This window comes from Protopterus annectens, chromosome 1.part0, assembly GCF_019279795.1.
Source record: "Protopterus annectens isolate FY-2018-M chromosome 1.part0, PAN1.0, whole genome shotgun sequence".
Lineage (NCBI taxonomy): Eukaryota > Metazoa > Chordata > Ceratodontiformes > Protopteridae > Protopterus > Protopterus annectens.
This window is the reverse complement of record NC_056725.1, coordinates 1,317,022,014-1,317,038,976: the sequence shown is the minus strand read 5'-3', so window position 1 is coordinate 1,317,038,976 and position 16,963 is coordinate 1,317,022,014. Positions and strand designations below refer to the sequence as shown.

The 16,963-nt window shown below is 35.3% G+C and overlaps 1 protein-coding gene across 1 annotated transcript in view; it reads right to left on the bottom strand.

Moving 5' to 3' along the window:
* LOC122797833 (extracellular serine/threonine protein kinase FAM20C-like) overlaps positions 1-16,963 on the bottom strand; it is a 719,407-nt gene that overhangs the window by 50,187 nt on the left and 652,257 nt on the right. Inside the window, exon 10 of the mRNA XM_044066357.1 lies at positions 16,243-16,302. Coding sequence (XP_043922292.1) covers positions 16,243-16,302 — 60 coding nt within the window. The remainder of the gene's footprint in view (positions 1-16,242; positions 16,303-16,963) is intronic.

Genomic DNA, 16,963 nt, shown 5'->3' with positions numbered 1-16,963 from the left:
ACAGGTGGAGCAGGTGACAACTGAAGAAGAAATAAGGACATGGGAAAGAAAAAAAAGATTAGTATGGTACAATAGTTATGCAAAGGAGAAATAAATACTAATCAATACAAAAAAAAACAAGACCAAAGATTGTTGAAGAGAAATACAGGCAAAGGCATCTGGATATGAAAAATGTCACAATACAAAGAATAAGAAAACAAAGGGTCAAAGTAGAAAAGAAGATTAATGGAGAAGTTAAAGAAATAGAAAGTGATATTATGGATTACCTGCAACGTGAAGGATTTAGTGTAGTGAATCCAAATCTTGTAATGCCATAACATGATGGAACAAAGAGTCCCCATATTAAAGAAAAACAGGTAGAATGGGAAACATCTGATCACTTGTCACATGAAGATACTCTGGAACCTTCAGCATAAAACCAGTTGGAGTTACACAGTTAGGGAGGTTGTGGGGATAAAATTCAAAGGGTGATATTCATGGGTGTCTCTTTGTCACCGCTGGTCTTTTGTCTTGCTCTTAAGACCATTATGCTATTGGCTTAACAGATTAGGTCATGGTTACCATTTGGCTCTGGAAAACAACATATTATAAAGACCTTTCATCTTCTCTTTGCAGATGGTTTAAAACCATATAGTTCATCAGATGAGGAGCTGAAAGCACAACTGAAAGTGGTCAAAACTTTCTCAAATGATATAAGAATGTCATTTGGTCTTGAAAAATGTGCAAAAGCAACATTTAAGGCAGGAAAGCTGCAACACCAATAGAACATCAGTAAGGGAAAGGAATGTGATATAAAGGAACTTGAGCAGGAGTGTATAAATATTTCAGAAATGATGAAGGATCAACAATAAAACATGAATAAATGTGAATAGAACTTTATAAGTCTAAAATAAATATTAAAATCAGTCTTGACATGTAGAAATAAAGTCCAAACTACAAACCAATTTGCTCTTTTCATTCTAACTTAAAATGTTGGGGTGATTAACTGACCCCAAAAGGTATTGGATCAGTTGGACAGGAAAAATGCTTCATGCTGATCAAATGATATATAAAAACTTGTGTATACCAAGATTATATAGTTATCATTTTCAAGGAGGTATAATCCTCCTCAAAACTGATTACATGTATAGATCACAAACTTAGGATTGCATGCATATCTGCTGATCTCAACAGATCCAAACATAGTGAAAGTTTTTAAACATGAAGAGAACAAGTCTAAGATGACTTCCCTGTGTAGTTTAGCAGAAGCAGATCTGTGTCAAGTGGGGATGAAAATCACCCCAGCAATGGACAAAAATCAGGCAGCAACTTAATGTGTCAAAAAAAAAACAAAGGAAAGAATATAAGGAGAAAAATCAGATGAGAAGGCAAGAAATGTGGAAAAGGCATACTATGGATGTAAGTGCAGAAACCTCATGGAACAACGTCATATTAACCATGATCTGGCACAGGAATGGTTAGGGAGAGGTGAATTTTAACCAAAAGGTGAAAGGTTAAAATTGGTGGCCCAAGATAGTGGACTACATACACATTGGTTTACAAAGTCTATTGAACATGTCAGAGAAACAGGCAAATGTAGGGTTTGTAAAACAGAACTGGAAACAGTCACACATCTTGTTGCTGGATGTGATACACTAAAGGGAGAGGGTCAATATACTGAAAGGCATAATAATGTAGCAAGACTGTTGCATTAGGGATTGTGCAATCATTTCAGTAATGAAGTAGCTGTGAAGTATTGGAAACATGAGCCACAAAGCATTATAGAGAATGATGAAGTTTACATAACATGGTATCACCCATTGTCAACAGTTCAAAAAATAGATGCGGGAAAACCAGATATAGTAGTCCATTAAAAGAAGTTAAAAGTGGCATTGATCACTGAAATTGCTATACCCATTGACTACAGTGTCTTACATACAGAGAGATACAAAGTTATACAATACCAGGATTTGCAGACAGAAATGAGGGCAAGGTGGAAAGAGGATAACTAGACATTTTCTGTATTAGTAGAAGTAATGGATCTCATAAAAAATAATTTACAGTCATATTTAGATATTCCTCCGATAGTCCAAAGAAAATACCACATATCACAATCCCGAACCATTACTAGGGAACAGGTCATCAATGCACTTTCCAAGGCTAAAAACACTTCATTAGTGGGTCCCAATAATATCCTATCCTCCACACAGCAGGCTTCTGTCCTTCCCATAGTACTAAGACTACACCACTAACCTATATAGATACTGTTAATAAAGCTAGAGATAATGGCAAACTAGTTTCCTCCTTATTTCTAGACTTCTCTAAAGCCTTTTGACATATTTTGCCACACAAACTTCTACTTCAAATGTCCTCATTAGGACTCTCTCAGCCCACCCTTCTGTGGTTCAAAAGTCAGAAAAATGGTACTCACCATGGCTCCCAGTCATCACCGTTGTAACATAGGCTCTATCCTTGGTCTGCTTCTCACCGACACCCTCTATACATCCATACAACAGGCCTCCTTAACACAATACACTGATGAATCCACACTCATTTGCACATATGATAATGTACACATCTACAAAAAATTACTCATGAAGCTTTAATAGCAACTAAAACATGGCTTTGCAACTCACAATGCATGCTCAACCCTAAAAAAGTACTACTGTTTTGACCAAATCTGTCTCCCATGAAAAAACAAAATTTAAAGTCTTGTCTCTTAATAATACAACTACTGAAGTCACTTCTCATAGCAAGTTATTAGGGATGATAGCCTTAAATTTGACCTGCATTTACAAAATTACATAAGAAAAGCTCATCAAAAACTAGGGTTGCTTTACAGAGCCAAAAGGTTTCTCACTGACACAACTAAAACTACACTTGCCACTACTTTTCTTCTCCCCACACTTCTTTATGGTGCTCTCATCCTTACTAAACTTCAGGCATCACAAAAATTAAAACTTGAACAATGCTATAACAACATCGCTAAATTTGCAGAATACCCTTCAAAGAGCCCACCACTGTTTAGCACTAAAAGGCCTAAACTGGTTAGAACTACCCCATCATCTAACATATACACAGCTTCTTACCACATATAAAATTATCCAGAATCCATCTGCCTGTCCAGTACTAAATAACATTCGAGTCAACTATGTTCCTAATCACTCATTATGATCCAATGACCAAAGACTCCTGTCTGTCAAAAACCTATAAAATCTGATGGACATTGTCTGTACTTGTACCATATTGGTAAGGCTGTGAACTCTTTATCTCTCGCTATCCAGTCAATATCCTCCCTTCCACCCTTCAAAACCATTCTGAAAGACTTCCTTGCCAAAAGCTGGTTCTGTTCTTGCGCAACACCAGGATAAACTATTTCCATAAATGTGAACAAACTCCTATTCATACCTTACATCTGCTTACTCTCTCTCTCTTTCACTCACTTCCTTATTTCTATCAATTTCTCTCCCCTGGCTTTCTGTCTAAATATATCATAAGCTTGTTTTTTCTCTCTCACTTTGCATTACAATTCCCAATTGTATTATACTAACCTACCTTTAATTTGTCTATAAACTGGATACAATTTCTCTAACTATTAAATCATTGTCTTATGATTGTATCTATTCTTAACCATGTTGTCATATTATTTAAAGTGTTTTTGTGTTTTGTATTATTTTATTTACAGTATTGGCAAGTCATGCATTTCCTCATACCACCAATTACTTTGTCCTGATATCTGTGATATTCTAGATCTTAATTCTGTAGGATTATTAATCTATGTTTTGTTTTTGAATAATTTTTAATGCATTCAATGTACATTAGAAGATATTTATTGAGCAGCCTATAAGATTGTTTTTTGTTAGGCACATGATTGGTTGATTTTGGTATAAATGTTTGAGTGTGCCTAGCTATAGAATTCTGAAGAATTCAGTATGTAAGTTAGTATGAAAGTGATAAACAAAAGAGAAATTTTAAATGATTTATTCTCATGAATATGAATGTAAATGAAAAACTCATCCAAACATATGTATACATTTTAAATGCATCCCTACTTTACAGATACATGTATTATTTGAATATTTTATTTATTAATATATTCATGTATAAAATTCAAAATATTAAGACAACGTTCAACCAAAACACAAATCACTTCATCAATGGGACAATACTCCAAAATACCCAGATAAATAAATATATATGAATCAAATATTGAACCCAAAAGTATTGATACATAAATATATATGTATATATTTATAATAATAATATACCCATAAAATATTGTTATATTAAATATATTAAATATTTAAAACTGTTTAAAAAATTTTATTTATTTTAAAATATATGTAAATATACAATCATGTAAATAAATATATATATATATATATATATATATATATATATATATATATATATATATATATATATGCACACATGTACCCAATGCTAACTAAAATCAGTTATAAATGCCTGACTGTATATTTTTTATGGACCAAAATCACCCGGTAGTGGAGACTGTAATTCAAATACATGGGTTGCAAACCTATTATTTCTCCTTGAATTATATATTTTTAATGTATCTACCAAGAATTCCATTCTACAAAAAAATCTTGGTCATTTGGATGTCATCCTAGAAATCCTTACCATTTGACCCTTTACAATACTCACATCTAAAATAATTAATACTCTATTCATTTCATGGGTGGTAAAAAAAAAAAGTAGTGTGCCATTAACATATTTGATAAACTCTTCTAACCTTTCTATACTGTCTTTTTCATGCTGTATTGAAACAAACAAGTCTACAGTTCTATAGTAACCAAAATAACATCTTTATTTTATTTAATATTCTTTCTTTTTAAAAAAAATCCCAGAGTCCCTCAAATAAGACCTCCCTTTAAACATTAGGTTCTTCAAAATTAATTCTAAATTAATTTTCCTCAGAACATCTTAACATAGATAATTAATCTACTCATATTACATTTAGTCCTGAAAACAATAAAAAAAGGTGTCATTAATATCCAGCTCGGTATAGTTAAATATATTAAAGTTCTTAAATTACATGTGCAAATAATGGCTAGATCATGTATATTTCCCCCAATCTCTATCAATATCATCATTATCAGTATTTGGTGTTATTATTGTCCTTATTAGGAAGTTCTAAATATCTATGGTTTATTATCTCCATGTCTTTTCATGATGATAAATAATTTTTTCATGTCCATATTGATTATTGTATAAATATCTCTCATTTTTATAAAAATACTTCTTGTTCCACAGTAAATAAAAAGATAGTAGTTATTTTACCATCAACAATATCAATTTTTGCTTCAAGCAACAATTTTCTTCTTCATTGTTTTTTAATAATAACTCTCAGGAACTCAAAGCTAACCATCAAAAACATATAATAACTTATTATCATAAATGTTTGCCTTCCTTCACATTGTTGGGTATCAGTTTTTTAAACTTAAACAACAAGTCATTCAACTTGTGTACATTGTTTGAGCCACTCTTTCAAAGATATATGGTTAATCAAACAGTCACCTTGTTTTCACTGTTATCCGCTTGAGAGTTAGTGCCCTGGATAAGAATATTTGGGTAGTTGTTGAATCTCGCATCTCATCTCGCTCTCTCCTCCGAGGCAATAGTGCATCCTGGTTACCAGGAAGAGAGTCAGTTCAGCTGACTCAGCTGGCCAATAAGTGCTTAACCTCTATTTATTTTACTTTCATCAAATAAATATATTTATTCTATACTGGACATGTTGGTGTTGTTTTCCTGCATTAGCTGGTTAGACCTCCATTTTTATTTGGTTCTTTGGTATTGCGGTTTCTCTCTGGTTTGGTTCATGCTTACTAAATAGCATAAATATGACCTCTCTGGGCCATGTGAACCACTTTTCAACTGGAGCCTATAATCGGTTTTGTGCCCAAGCAATGGAAGATAGCTACCATCAAGGAGATCCAACCACCAATTCAGGTAACTATAGGTCCTTAAGTCTGACCAACCTCATATTTAAAGCCATGCAAAGAATCATCATGGACAGGATAAACAATGACATAGGTAATCTGCAAATGCTGGAACCATCACAGTTTAGCTTTGTTAAAGGAAGATCAAGCCTATTAAATCTGGTGGACTTCTTTGAGAGGGTCACAAAAGCAATGGATGAGGGCAAGACTATCCACACAGCTTACCTCAAACTGGCCAAGGGTTTTGATATAATACCCCACTCAGGCATTATAGACACAGTGAATAAATTATGTATAAACCCTTTTACCACCCACTGGATAGCAACTGACTCACTCATATGTCCAAGGATGTCAAAAGAGGTCATTATCCCACTGTACTCTGCCCTTATCAAACCAATTATAGAGTACAATGCAACCTTCCGGATGTACCTGGCTAGGGATATCCGGCAACTAGAGTGACCTCAGAGGTTCCTTACAAAAAGAATACACATTGTAACAAGCCTTCATTATGCAGAGTGCCTTACAGCCCTTTCCCTCTACTCACTTTCCTATAGATTGCTGAGGGGTGATCTATGCCTGGCTTACAAGGAATCTGAAAACCCCACAATTATGAATTTCCTGAATATTTGTAAGTCAAACAGTACCAGAAATACAAGGCCTAGGGACCTGAATTTTGTGACTTAAACAGAACATGTTGGAGAGATAGATATGTGTCCCAGAGACTGCCCCTCCTATGGAACAGGCTTCCCATCCATGTAAAGCATCGCTCTCTATTGCCCAATTTAAGTACATCCTAGACCAGTGATTGAGGAACATGAAATTTTCTCTGGGCCTGGGACCCATGTCCCTTATGGACAGAGGTAGCTTATAAATTCCTGGCCCTCAGTGTCTTGTTTGGATACAGGAAATCATTATTCTTTCAGGAAAACTTGGTTAGGCTTAGAAAGGCACCCCAGGTAGTTAGCCTAGTAACAATCTATGAATCTATGTTTAAGGCATTGCACAGCATTTTACTGATCTATATAAATTTGTGTCCAAAGCGAAAAATGTGTATTTTGTAAATAGTGCAAAATTTATAGTAAATTCCTTGTATATAATGTCAATTAATCACGACCTGTCAACTAACCACACCGTTTGTAGCAGCTGAATATGTGCTATGACTTTTTTATGTCTACCTTGAAAAGTTATATGTCATATATACCATGAGCTTTAATGTTTTACCCAGATTATGATTGAAAAGACTCAAATGACCAGCTCATGTACCTAGCAAACAAACTGTAAAATCTATAAATAAATGTTAGTATTACCATTATTTTGTTCCCCTAGCAGTGATCCATAATTAGACTACTGGTCTGCAATATGCTTGTAAAAAGCCTTCTCACCAAAACAAACTATGTTCTCCATCTATATTTAAGACAACCTAACCCCATCCATAACTTTAATACAAAGCCCAGTCATCATCTGACAGCCAGGGTTATGTTCTTTGTTAGGTATTTTTCTAATATAAGCCTGTACCTTTTCTTATACTGCATGCATAAGATTATCTCAACCCTGTATGTTAATCCTAATCCTAGGCATACTCTAGCATTAATTCTAGCTCTATGACTTTGGAGGCCCACACAGAGCAGATAGTTAGATATGCATCTGTATTATGCCTTGGCCTTCATTCTCACTATATTTCTTATCATAGTTTCTCATTTCAAAAGAGAAATCCATAACACCCCTAAATGTAGCCCCACAAAAGTATTATTTTTATCTTTTGATAGGGATCTAAGGTTTGTTCAAAGCTGATTTGAGGGGAACTAACTTTTCAAAGAAAGTGGGGTCAGTAATTTGTGCAAGTAAAGCAGAGTTAGCACTAAATTTATCTGCTAATATACTGGCTTTATCATTGGAACTGGAAAGAGTGATATTTTAATAGATAAGTTTAGTACATTGCTAGGTATTATTCATTAATTTCCTGACAACTGAACAAAATGTATAGTACACTTTGATCTGCAGTGACCTTTAGCTCTACATTGCTTTACATTTTCAATAGTGCTCTTGCATTCTATGCCGGAGTGTTTAAGTGCAACCTTTAGGCAGGAAGATGGACATTTCTTACATCTTGTCATTATTTTCTTTATATTGTTATTTATTTATTTATTTACTGCCTTTTGTTTACTGATAAAGTTCAACTGGGCAGCAGGGGCCCAAGAAGAAAAGCTCTTTAAAAATAAAACATGTTTACTGTGAGTTACCATTTCAATGACAGTATTATTTGTTGACTTTATGGTAAAAGATTGCTTCTGATCTTGTCAATGTTTTGTGGTAAAAAGCATTAAGTTAGTTTTCTTGGGGTTGAGTAGGAGGTTTGATTCTTTGACCCAGGTTTCTACAGAGAAGAAAGATTTTTGGGCAATGTCTTGGAGCTTATTTATTGTTGAGGCCACAAATTTTAATGTTGAGTCATCTGCATACTGAACTAAACTAAACACGAGTGGAGGTGTGGAGGTCATTAAGAAACATATTAAATAGAAGAAGACCCAGGATAGAGCCCTGAGGGACACCTGCAGTAACTGGCTAAAAGGATGAGTAGGTTAACAGCTTATTGCCTTCCAGATAGGTAACTAAGAAACTAAAACAAGGAAAATTGTGAAAGTCCTATTCAGGAGAGCTGAATGTGCAGTTGCTGGTGCAAGGCAATATCAAATGACTTTGACAAGTCTAAGAACATGGTGGACACAAACAGACCATTGTTTCTATGTTGGTTTATTATACTGGTAAAATGTAGTAGAGCAGTAGTGGTGCTGTGCTAGTTCCTAAAGCCGTGCTGTGTTTCTGATAGAAGCTTATATGAGGTTAGGTATTGCATCAGCTGCGTATCGATGCATTTATCTAATATTTTGAAGAGGGAGAAAGAAACGCTATTGGTCTGTAGTTATTAAACTCTGTAGACTGTAGGCTATGACTTCTGCTGCATTTTTAGGTAGTCAGTAGCTGGTTTGCAGCTATGGAATAGTTTTTAGTTTAAGAAGACGCTTCCTTATGAGCGAAGTAGGTTCTGGACTAAAATTGAAGAGATGTGTGTGGTTTTAATTAGATAGGGGTAGAGAGAGGGAGCAGCTCTATTATATTATATTATTATATTATAGGAGAGATAATATTGACTGTATAAAGTAGGAATTAAACTGTGTGGGGATACAATCTGTCATATTGTCTTTTTTTCTAGAGGGTGTGTTGGTCTTGCCAGGGTGGAATAGTTTATTTAGTGATGAACAAAAAAATTTTGGGTTATTTTTATGTTTGTCTTGTAAGTTGTTATGGTATTGTTGCTTATCCTGTTTGACATGGAGTTTTGCAAGGTTTCCAGGATGTCTAAATTGCTGGAAGGAATTTTGAGTTCTATTTTTGTATCATTTATCCCTTTTTTATCATGATTTTTTGTTTGTTTATTTTCTTAGCCATGGTACAGGTTGCACTTTACTGTTTTATTATGTATTGGTGCTACAGAATTTAAGGTCTGTAAGAATATGTTATTAAAGTGTTTGGCAGCAGTATCTAGTAGCATTGCTCTAAATGCATTTCCAGTTGTATTGTTTTAGTGTTTCATTAAAAATATCTTTGCTAAAATTGGTTGCATTTCATATTTGATTATAGAGAATATGTTTATCAATGTTATGTTGACTTCTAATAGCATATATTGGCAGGTGGTCACTTATGCTGTCTACAAGGCAGCCTACTTTTGTCAGTTTGTCTGGTTTGTTTGTAAGAATCAGGTCTAATATCTAATTATTGATTCTAGAAGTTGTGGTTATTAATTGTCTGAAGTTGTACAAATTTATGGATTCAGTGAGGGTAGTGGGATTTATGAGTTGCCAGTCAATACTGAGGTCTGCAAGCATTATAGTTTCAAACTTAATTTGTTGGAATATCCAATACAGGATGCTTTCATCAGTATCAATGTTATTCACTGGTGGTATCTAAATTGCTGTTAAATATATAGTTTTCCTATTCTTGATTTTAGGAGCATTATTAGAAGTTCAGCACTGTTAAATTTATTTCCTGTGGAAGTAAGATAATGATAAGGGGATTTTTATAGAGGATTGCTACATCATCTGCCTGCTTGTTTTGTCTGCCATGCCTGAGTATATTGTATCTCGGGGTAATCTCATTATCCTTTATTTCATGTTTTAACCAGGTTTCAGTCGCTATAACTTCATCAGGAGTCTATGTGGCAAGGTAGGCATGTATGTCATGGATTTTATTGCACATACTTCTTAAGTTCATATTTAGTAAGGGGTTTGTTTTTTGCTTAGATGTATTAGGTGACTGGTTTATTTTGGGCTTGGAAGTGATGGTTTTATGAACTGTGGGACATGGGTCAGGGTGAATATCTCTGCTAATTTTTTGAATTTGCATTTTGATCATTAATTTGGATACTTAGTTTTGAGATATTTATAGATAAATAAATCCACTATGGTTTGTTTGTAGAGACAGGGTGTTATGGAAAAAAGAAAGGCTGGATAGATATTGATATTCTTTGTGAGGATTGTTTGAAGTCCTAAGTATTTGAAGGAAGTGGATTTGATAATTGTTGATAAAGACTAGTTGACTGAGGAGGAATAGTAAAATAATCTGAGTTAAGGGCATCTTATTTAACTTGGGTTTTATCTTTGTTGTAAATTACGATTAGAAAATGTTAGGAGGGTACTGGGTTGCTTGTAGAGATGTAATTTAATAGTTGTAGGGGACAAGGATTAAGACAGTCTGAGAGAGAGTCTTAGGTATAAATTAGAGTGGGTGTTGCTACTGGGAGCAATTCTATTTATTCTAATTTTGAGGACCAGGTCATGGATATTAGAGCATTTAGCAAGTAGTTTTAAAATTTGTTCAAGTGCATTGGTATATGATACCACTGAAGTATGTTTCCCAGTAAATGACTAATACATAAGCTAATATTTTAATTAATGCTAGACTTTATAAGCACAACAAGAATTTACAGTATTTTTTGATAGTCACCAAGAAAAGCAGACACCAGCAGTTCCTATCCTTTCTCTTTGGTTACCCGCTATCCTCATACTGTTTCTGTGTATTTTCTCCTGTTCTGTACTTTACCTTTCCCTGAATTCATTTCTAGCCTCACTCATAACTGCCTTTCCTAGTGTCCCAGCCCTATTTTACTGTCTACAGACTCTTACATATTAATTTTTTTTTGTTTGCCCTGCTTTTAGCTGCTTGTAATACCTCTCTCTCCCCCTCCAAAGCCCCTCTCTATTGTGGTTTATTTTAACCATACAGCACTGGGTTTGCTTCAAGTAAATCTACTTGTGTAGATTGAGGCCAGTGTCCTTTTGTAAGCTTACTCCTGCTCGTATTTTATTTCTTTTTATTTTATTTCTGGTGACTATACATTTAGAAACGTTATATCCTTGTCTCTCAAACTAGTTTTTCTGATTGTTTCTTTGACTTCATCTTGACCAGGGTGCTTGCCCCACTCTGTTTGCCCTTGCTACGCTCGGGCTCACTTCGCACACCTACCCTATCCCCATTCCCACCCACCCCATTACAATTACCTTTATACCTAACTATCCCTCCTCTTCCTGTCCCGCTAGCCACTACAATTCCACTTCCTGCCTATTGCCACAACCGACTTACTAATCTGTCAGTCTTGTCAACATCACTTCCTCTATACCACAGTCTCTACCTACTCTATCTGACCATATTTTATTCCAACATGTATTATTTTCTAATATCTTCTACACTACTCCTTATTCTCTCTATCTCCACCTCTTACCACTCCAATCTCTCCGACCCACTCCTGTGTTCACCAACTTCTCACTCATACAACATATATCCAACTACTTCATCTTTTACTATCTCCCCTAATCTCTTTACTACCTCTACCTCAAGTCTATATAAACTATCCATAATACAGGTTTTTAAACCTTCCCACAAAGCTAAGTCAAAACTATACAAACTCCATCTAGCATCTACTACACACTCTCTCCTCACTAAAAAGCTACTTTGTTCTGAGATATCCATCCCAACCCTGGCCCCTCTTCTCTCCCCAAAAGCTACCTCTACACTGTCCCCATCTTACTCCTCTAGCAGTCACCAACCTCAGTCACAACAATCATCGCCATCCAAATACTTAACTATTTACCCATTGAATATTCAGAGTCTAGCAAATAAAGTCACTTAGCTGCACTCATGGATAGCTCTCAATACCCCTCACATCCTCTCCCTATCTGCAACCTGGCTCAAGCCACAAATCTCAAATAGTGAAATAGTCCCACCAGGTTATAATGTCTTCCGATCTGATAGACCTGTAAAAAAGGTGGTGGCGTGGCCATCCTCTACTCAAACAACCTTAACCTTTCACAATACCCTTCCCCAATTCCTGACTTTCTCCCAGCTGAAATCATCATCCTTAACTGCCATCTGAATCCCCACAAAAAACTTGCAATTGCCTCTATCTACCTCCCTCCTGGTAACAATCTGCCCACTCTTGAAAACATCCTATCCTGGTTCTCCCACAACATACCATATGAGACACTTATCCTTGGTGATGTCAACATTGATTGGTCCAAACTCACAACTGACTCCCCTCAACTCAGTATCCACCTACATGCCTTCCACCAACTGATAACATCTCCCACTCGCTTCCATAAAAATTCCACTTCCAGCTCCATCATAGACTGGATCTTTACCAATTCCCCCCACCAATGCCACAAAACCACCACCTTACCTGACTCCCTCAGTGATCATCTCCCTACCACCATCTTAAGACACTACTCCCATATTCCTAAACCCCACCTCATCAAAGACTGTCAAAAACTATCGACTTTCAATTCATCCCAATTTAACTCCATTCTCCACAACATAGATTGGTCCATCCTAAAACACCCCCCCCCCCCCAAACAATGCTGTAAGCACTTTCAATAGCATCTTCATGAATACTCTAAACTCCTTAGCTCCCTCTAGGAAGATCAAAGTAAAATGAAATCATGCTCCCTGGCTCTCCAAAGAGACTAGGTCCCTTATGAAACAAAGAGATTGTGCTTGGAAAACCTGGACTAAAACTAAACAAACACTTTTTCTTCAAAAATACAGGCAACTGAGGAACCTTGCAAAAAACATACAACTAATGACAAAAAGTTATACTACAGCTCTGCTCAGCTTAACAACAACTCCAGTCCTCGAAAATTTTGGTCAACTCTCAATGATATCCTCTATCCTGGAAAGCCCTCTAATCCCTCCCCATACCCTAACTCTTCCTCTCTGGAAACAGCTACCCTCCTGAATAAACACTTTGTCTTTTCCATCAAAAATCTGGTAACCTCTAAGCCAAACTCTACTTCAACACCCACCCCTCCAAGTCCCACTAACACAACTTTGTTTTCTTTTGAGCCAGTTCCCATTACTTACATCAAATTTCTACTACTCAAGCTAAAACCTTGCTGTCCTTCTACTGACAATCTATCTCCTACATTCCTCAAACTTGCTGCTGACTCAATTGCCTATCCTATATCTATACTAATGAATTGATCTATTCTGGAATCAACTGTCCTCACCCTTTGGAAATCTTTCTTCACTATCCCTCTTCATAAAGGTGGAAACTCCACTGACCCCTCAAACAACCAAACCATTGCCATTCTGTCCCCCCTCTCCAAGATATTAGAAAAATGCATTCACTCACAGCTTCTCAATCACCTCGTTACACACCACTTACTTACCCTTACCCAACATGGATTTCATCCTCACCACAGCACCACCACTGCCCTCCTCTCCTTCACTCATATCATTGCAGAGACCCTAGACAGCAATAAACTCATTTCCTGTCTCTTCCTAGATCTCTCCAAAGCCATTGATACTGTCTCTCATCCTGTACTACTATCCAGACTTACAAATCTCCACCTATTCCCCTCTGCACTTGCCTGGTTTAATAGTTACCTATCTGGCAGGGAACAATCTGTCAAATGGCTCTCATCCTCCTCACCTTTCCTTCCCATCTCCACTGGTGTTCCGCAAGGTTCCATCTTGGGACCCCTTTTGTTTAACATCTTCACCAATGATCTTTACACTTCATGCAAAGAATCCTCCCTTGGTCAGTATGCTGATGACTCCATAGTTGTATCCATCTCAAATAACATTCCTGAACTACACTCCCTGACCCAACAGGCCCTACTATCCACTGAACAATGGCTCTCTCACAACCTATTGATCTAAAATCCCAAAAAGACCAAACTCTTACTTTTCCTTCCCCGTTCTCTTTCTCATCACAAAACCTCCTTTTTTATTACATTTTCTAACAATACAACTATCCAACCTGACACCCACACAAAACTTCTAGTGGTCATTATCAATGATGAACTAAAGTTCAACCTACACATACTCCAATGTATAAAAAAAAAAAAAAACAGAAACTAGATCTGCTATATCGGAACAAAAATTTCCTAACCCCTGAATCTAGACTTACTCTGGGCCAGGCACTCCTCCTCCCCTCCCTCTTATACACCACCCCAGTTCTTAGCAATATCCAGGCCTCCACTGTAAACAAACTCCAACAAGCTTACCATAAAATAGACAGATTCATTACTAACTCCCCATACAGCTCATATCACTGCATTTCTTTAAACTCTCTTCAATGGCTTGAACTTCCCCAATTTCTGCTATCTTATCATTTTCATATGCTACACTCTATTCTTTATAAACCCTCCTTCTGTCCATCTCTATCTTCCTTAGTCTCCATCTACATCCCATCCTGGACACTCCATACTTCTAACCAACAATTACTTGATATTGACCACCCAAAAAGGTCAGCAGGCAAACTACTCTACAAACACTCCCTTGCCCATGCGTGGAACAAACTTCCCCTTGACTTACGCTCAATCTCTCACACCTCACACTTTAAAAATGAACTAAAAGCTTATTTTCTCAATTCCAGAACCTGCCCTCGCCATGACCCTACATAGTCTTCCTTCCCTTTATGTACCCTCAAAATGACCATACTTAGTACCTTGTTACACCTCTCTCTCCAATGTGTCTACTATGCATTTGCATAATTTTATACAAACAAAATTTTTTTATTGTTGATCTATTGAACTATATCAATGTAAAATTGTTACTTAGCTTCTTTTTAATGCAATTTTAACTTTATGCATGTAACCCAACATATGTGAATCTTTTTGCTATAACTGCTATTATATCAATATTGTTTAAAATTGTACTTGTTTAAAATGTACTACTGGAGCTTTTCTCCTTGGGTCTCCAATGAAAATGGGTCACAAGCCCAGTTGGACAAACCCAGTTAACAAATGGCAATAAATAAATAAATATATTAACAAAGTCTAAGAAACACTGAGCAAATCAATTTTTATAGGTGAAAGGATACCAATCAAGGTTAGGATAATAGAAATCCCTTGTAAGAAGGAACTTGGTTTGATATTTAACCCCACAATGATGTAAAGGTAATATTTATGATCTCTGGAGGGGTGTTAATGGAGTTCTGTAACTAGCAATGAACTAACAGTTTGATTTGTTAAGGAATGGTCTTTATGTTTTTCATAGTGATATGTTTTTTTCACATACTGGAGCAGTCTGTAATATGTCCGAGTTGATCTGGCTTAAAAATGAAACTATTTTAACAATGTAAATACTTTCATAGAATAGCCATCATAAGGAAAAAAATGTTGATGTGGGTGTGTGTGTGTGTGTGTGTGTGTGTGTGTATATATATATATATATATATATATATATATATATATATATATATATATATATATATATATATATATATATATATATATATATATATATATATATATACATATATACTCTTCGTTGTATCACTTGAACTCTTTGTAAACCTTTCTGTACTGAAATAGTATAAACCCATTTGCTTTCTGCAAGATTCTAGAGGTACCAGGACTGTATAGACTTATATATGTTGATATAAATACTTTACTGTATATACTTGCCTTGTTATGTTTTTTTTTTTTTTCAGAGAAATGTAACTTTTTTTTGAGAAATGTCTGAAATCACTTTATGCAAATATATTGTGATGGAGCTTTTCTCTCTGGGCCTCTGCTGAAAATGGACTCTGTCCAGTCAGACTTTTCCAGTCAACATACACAAATAAATACATAAATCAATATGATGTCATCTAACACTGTTTATAAAATAATACTCTTATTCCAGCAAGAGGACAGTTAAATAGAAATGTATGTACAAATATTTTACATAGTCATAGTAAGTTATCACTTTTGGTATAATGTTCATATGGAAGGGTATTAAACAAAGAGAAGCATTTGCTTACCTGCAGCATTGCTTTAAGGGCGCCAAAATTGACAGTTCATCATGAGAATGTCGTCCAAACCTAAGGATAACAAAGACAATCAAACCAGGCTTTAGTAAGCATCATGTTGACATCACTTACTATTGTCTGAGATGGTCTCATCATTGTTGATATAGTTCTTCATTTTTGCTTAATTAAAATAAATCAAGGAAGAAGTAAAAATAAGTAATACAATTCTTAATCTAAGAGCATTTTTTGTGTAAGAAGCATACCATACAGTATCTCTGAGTCATTTTCACAGAACAGGATTTGCACTTATTTATATTTTTCTGTCATTCAGTAATCCCAGCTTTTTTATGTTGGAAGTAATATATGGAAGTAAGTATGTATGGTAATTTATGGCAGAAATTAAAATGATTTTTGTTATCAAAACAGATCAAGTTAGATGCATATGATTGTCTATATTTAATGTCACAACTACAAACATAATTTTCCTTGTAACTGCTGAAATGTTCTTGAGACAAGAGATATGACCTTGTTTTTATATATATATATATATATATATATATATATATATATATATATATATATATATATATATATATATATATATACCCTTTGTTTATGTACTGTCTGTAGGAATGGTATCACACTAACCCCATTAATGCAATAACATCATTTCTACACTGACTCTAATGATATATCCAATATAGGATAAGGGGTCCAAATGGGGAGATGATAA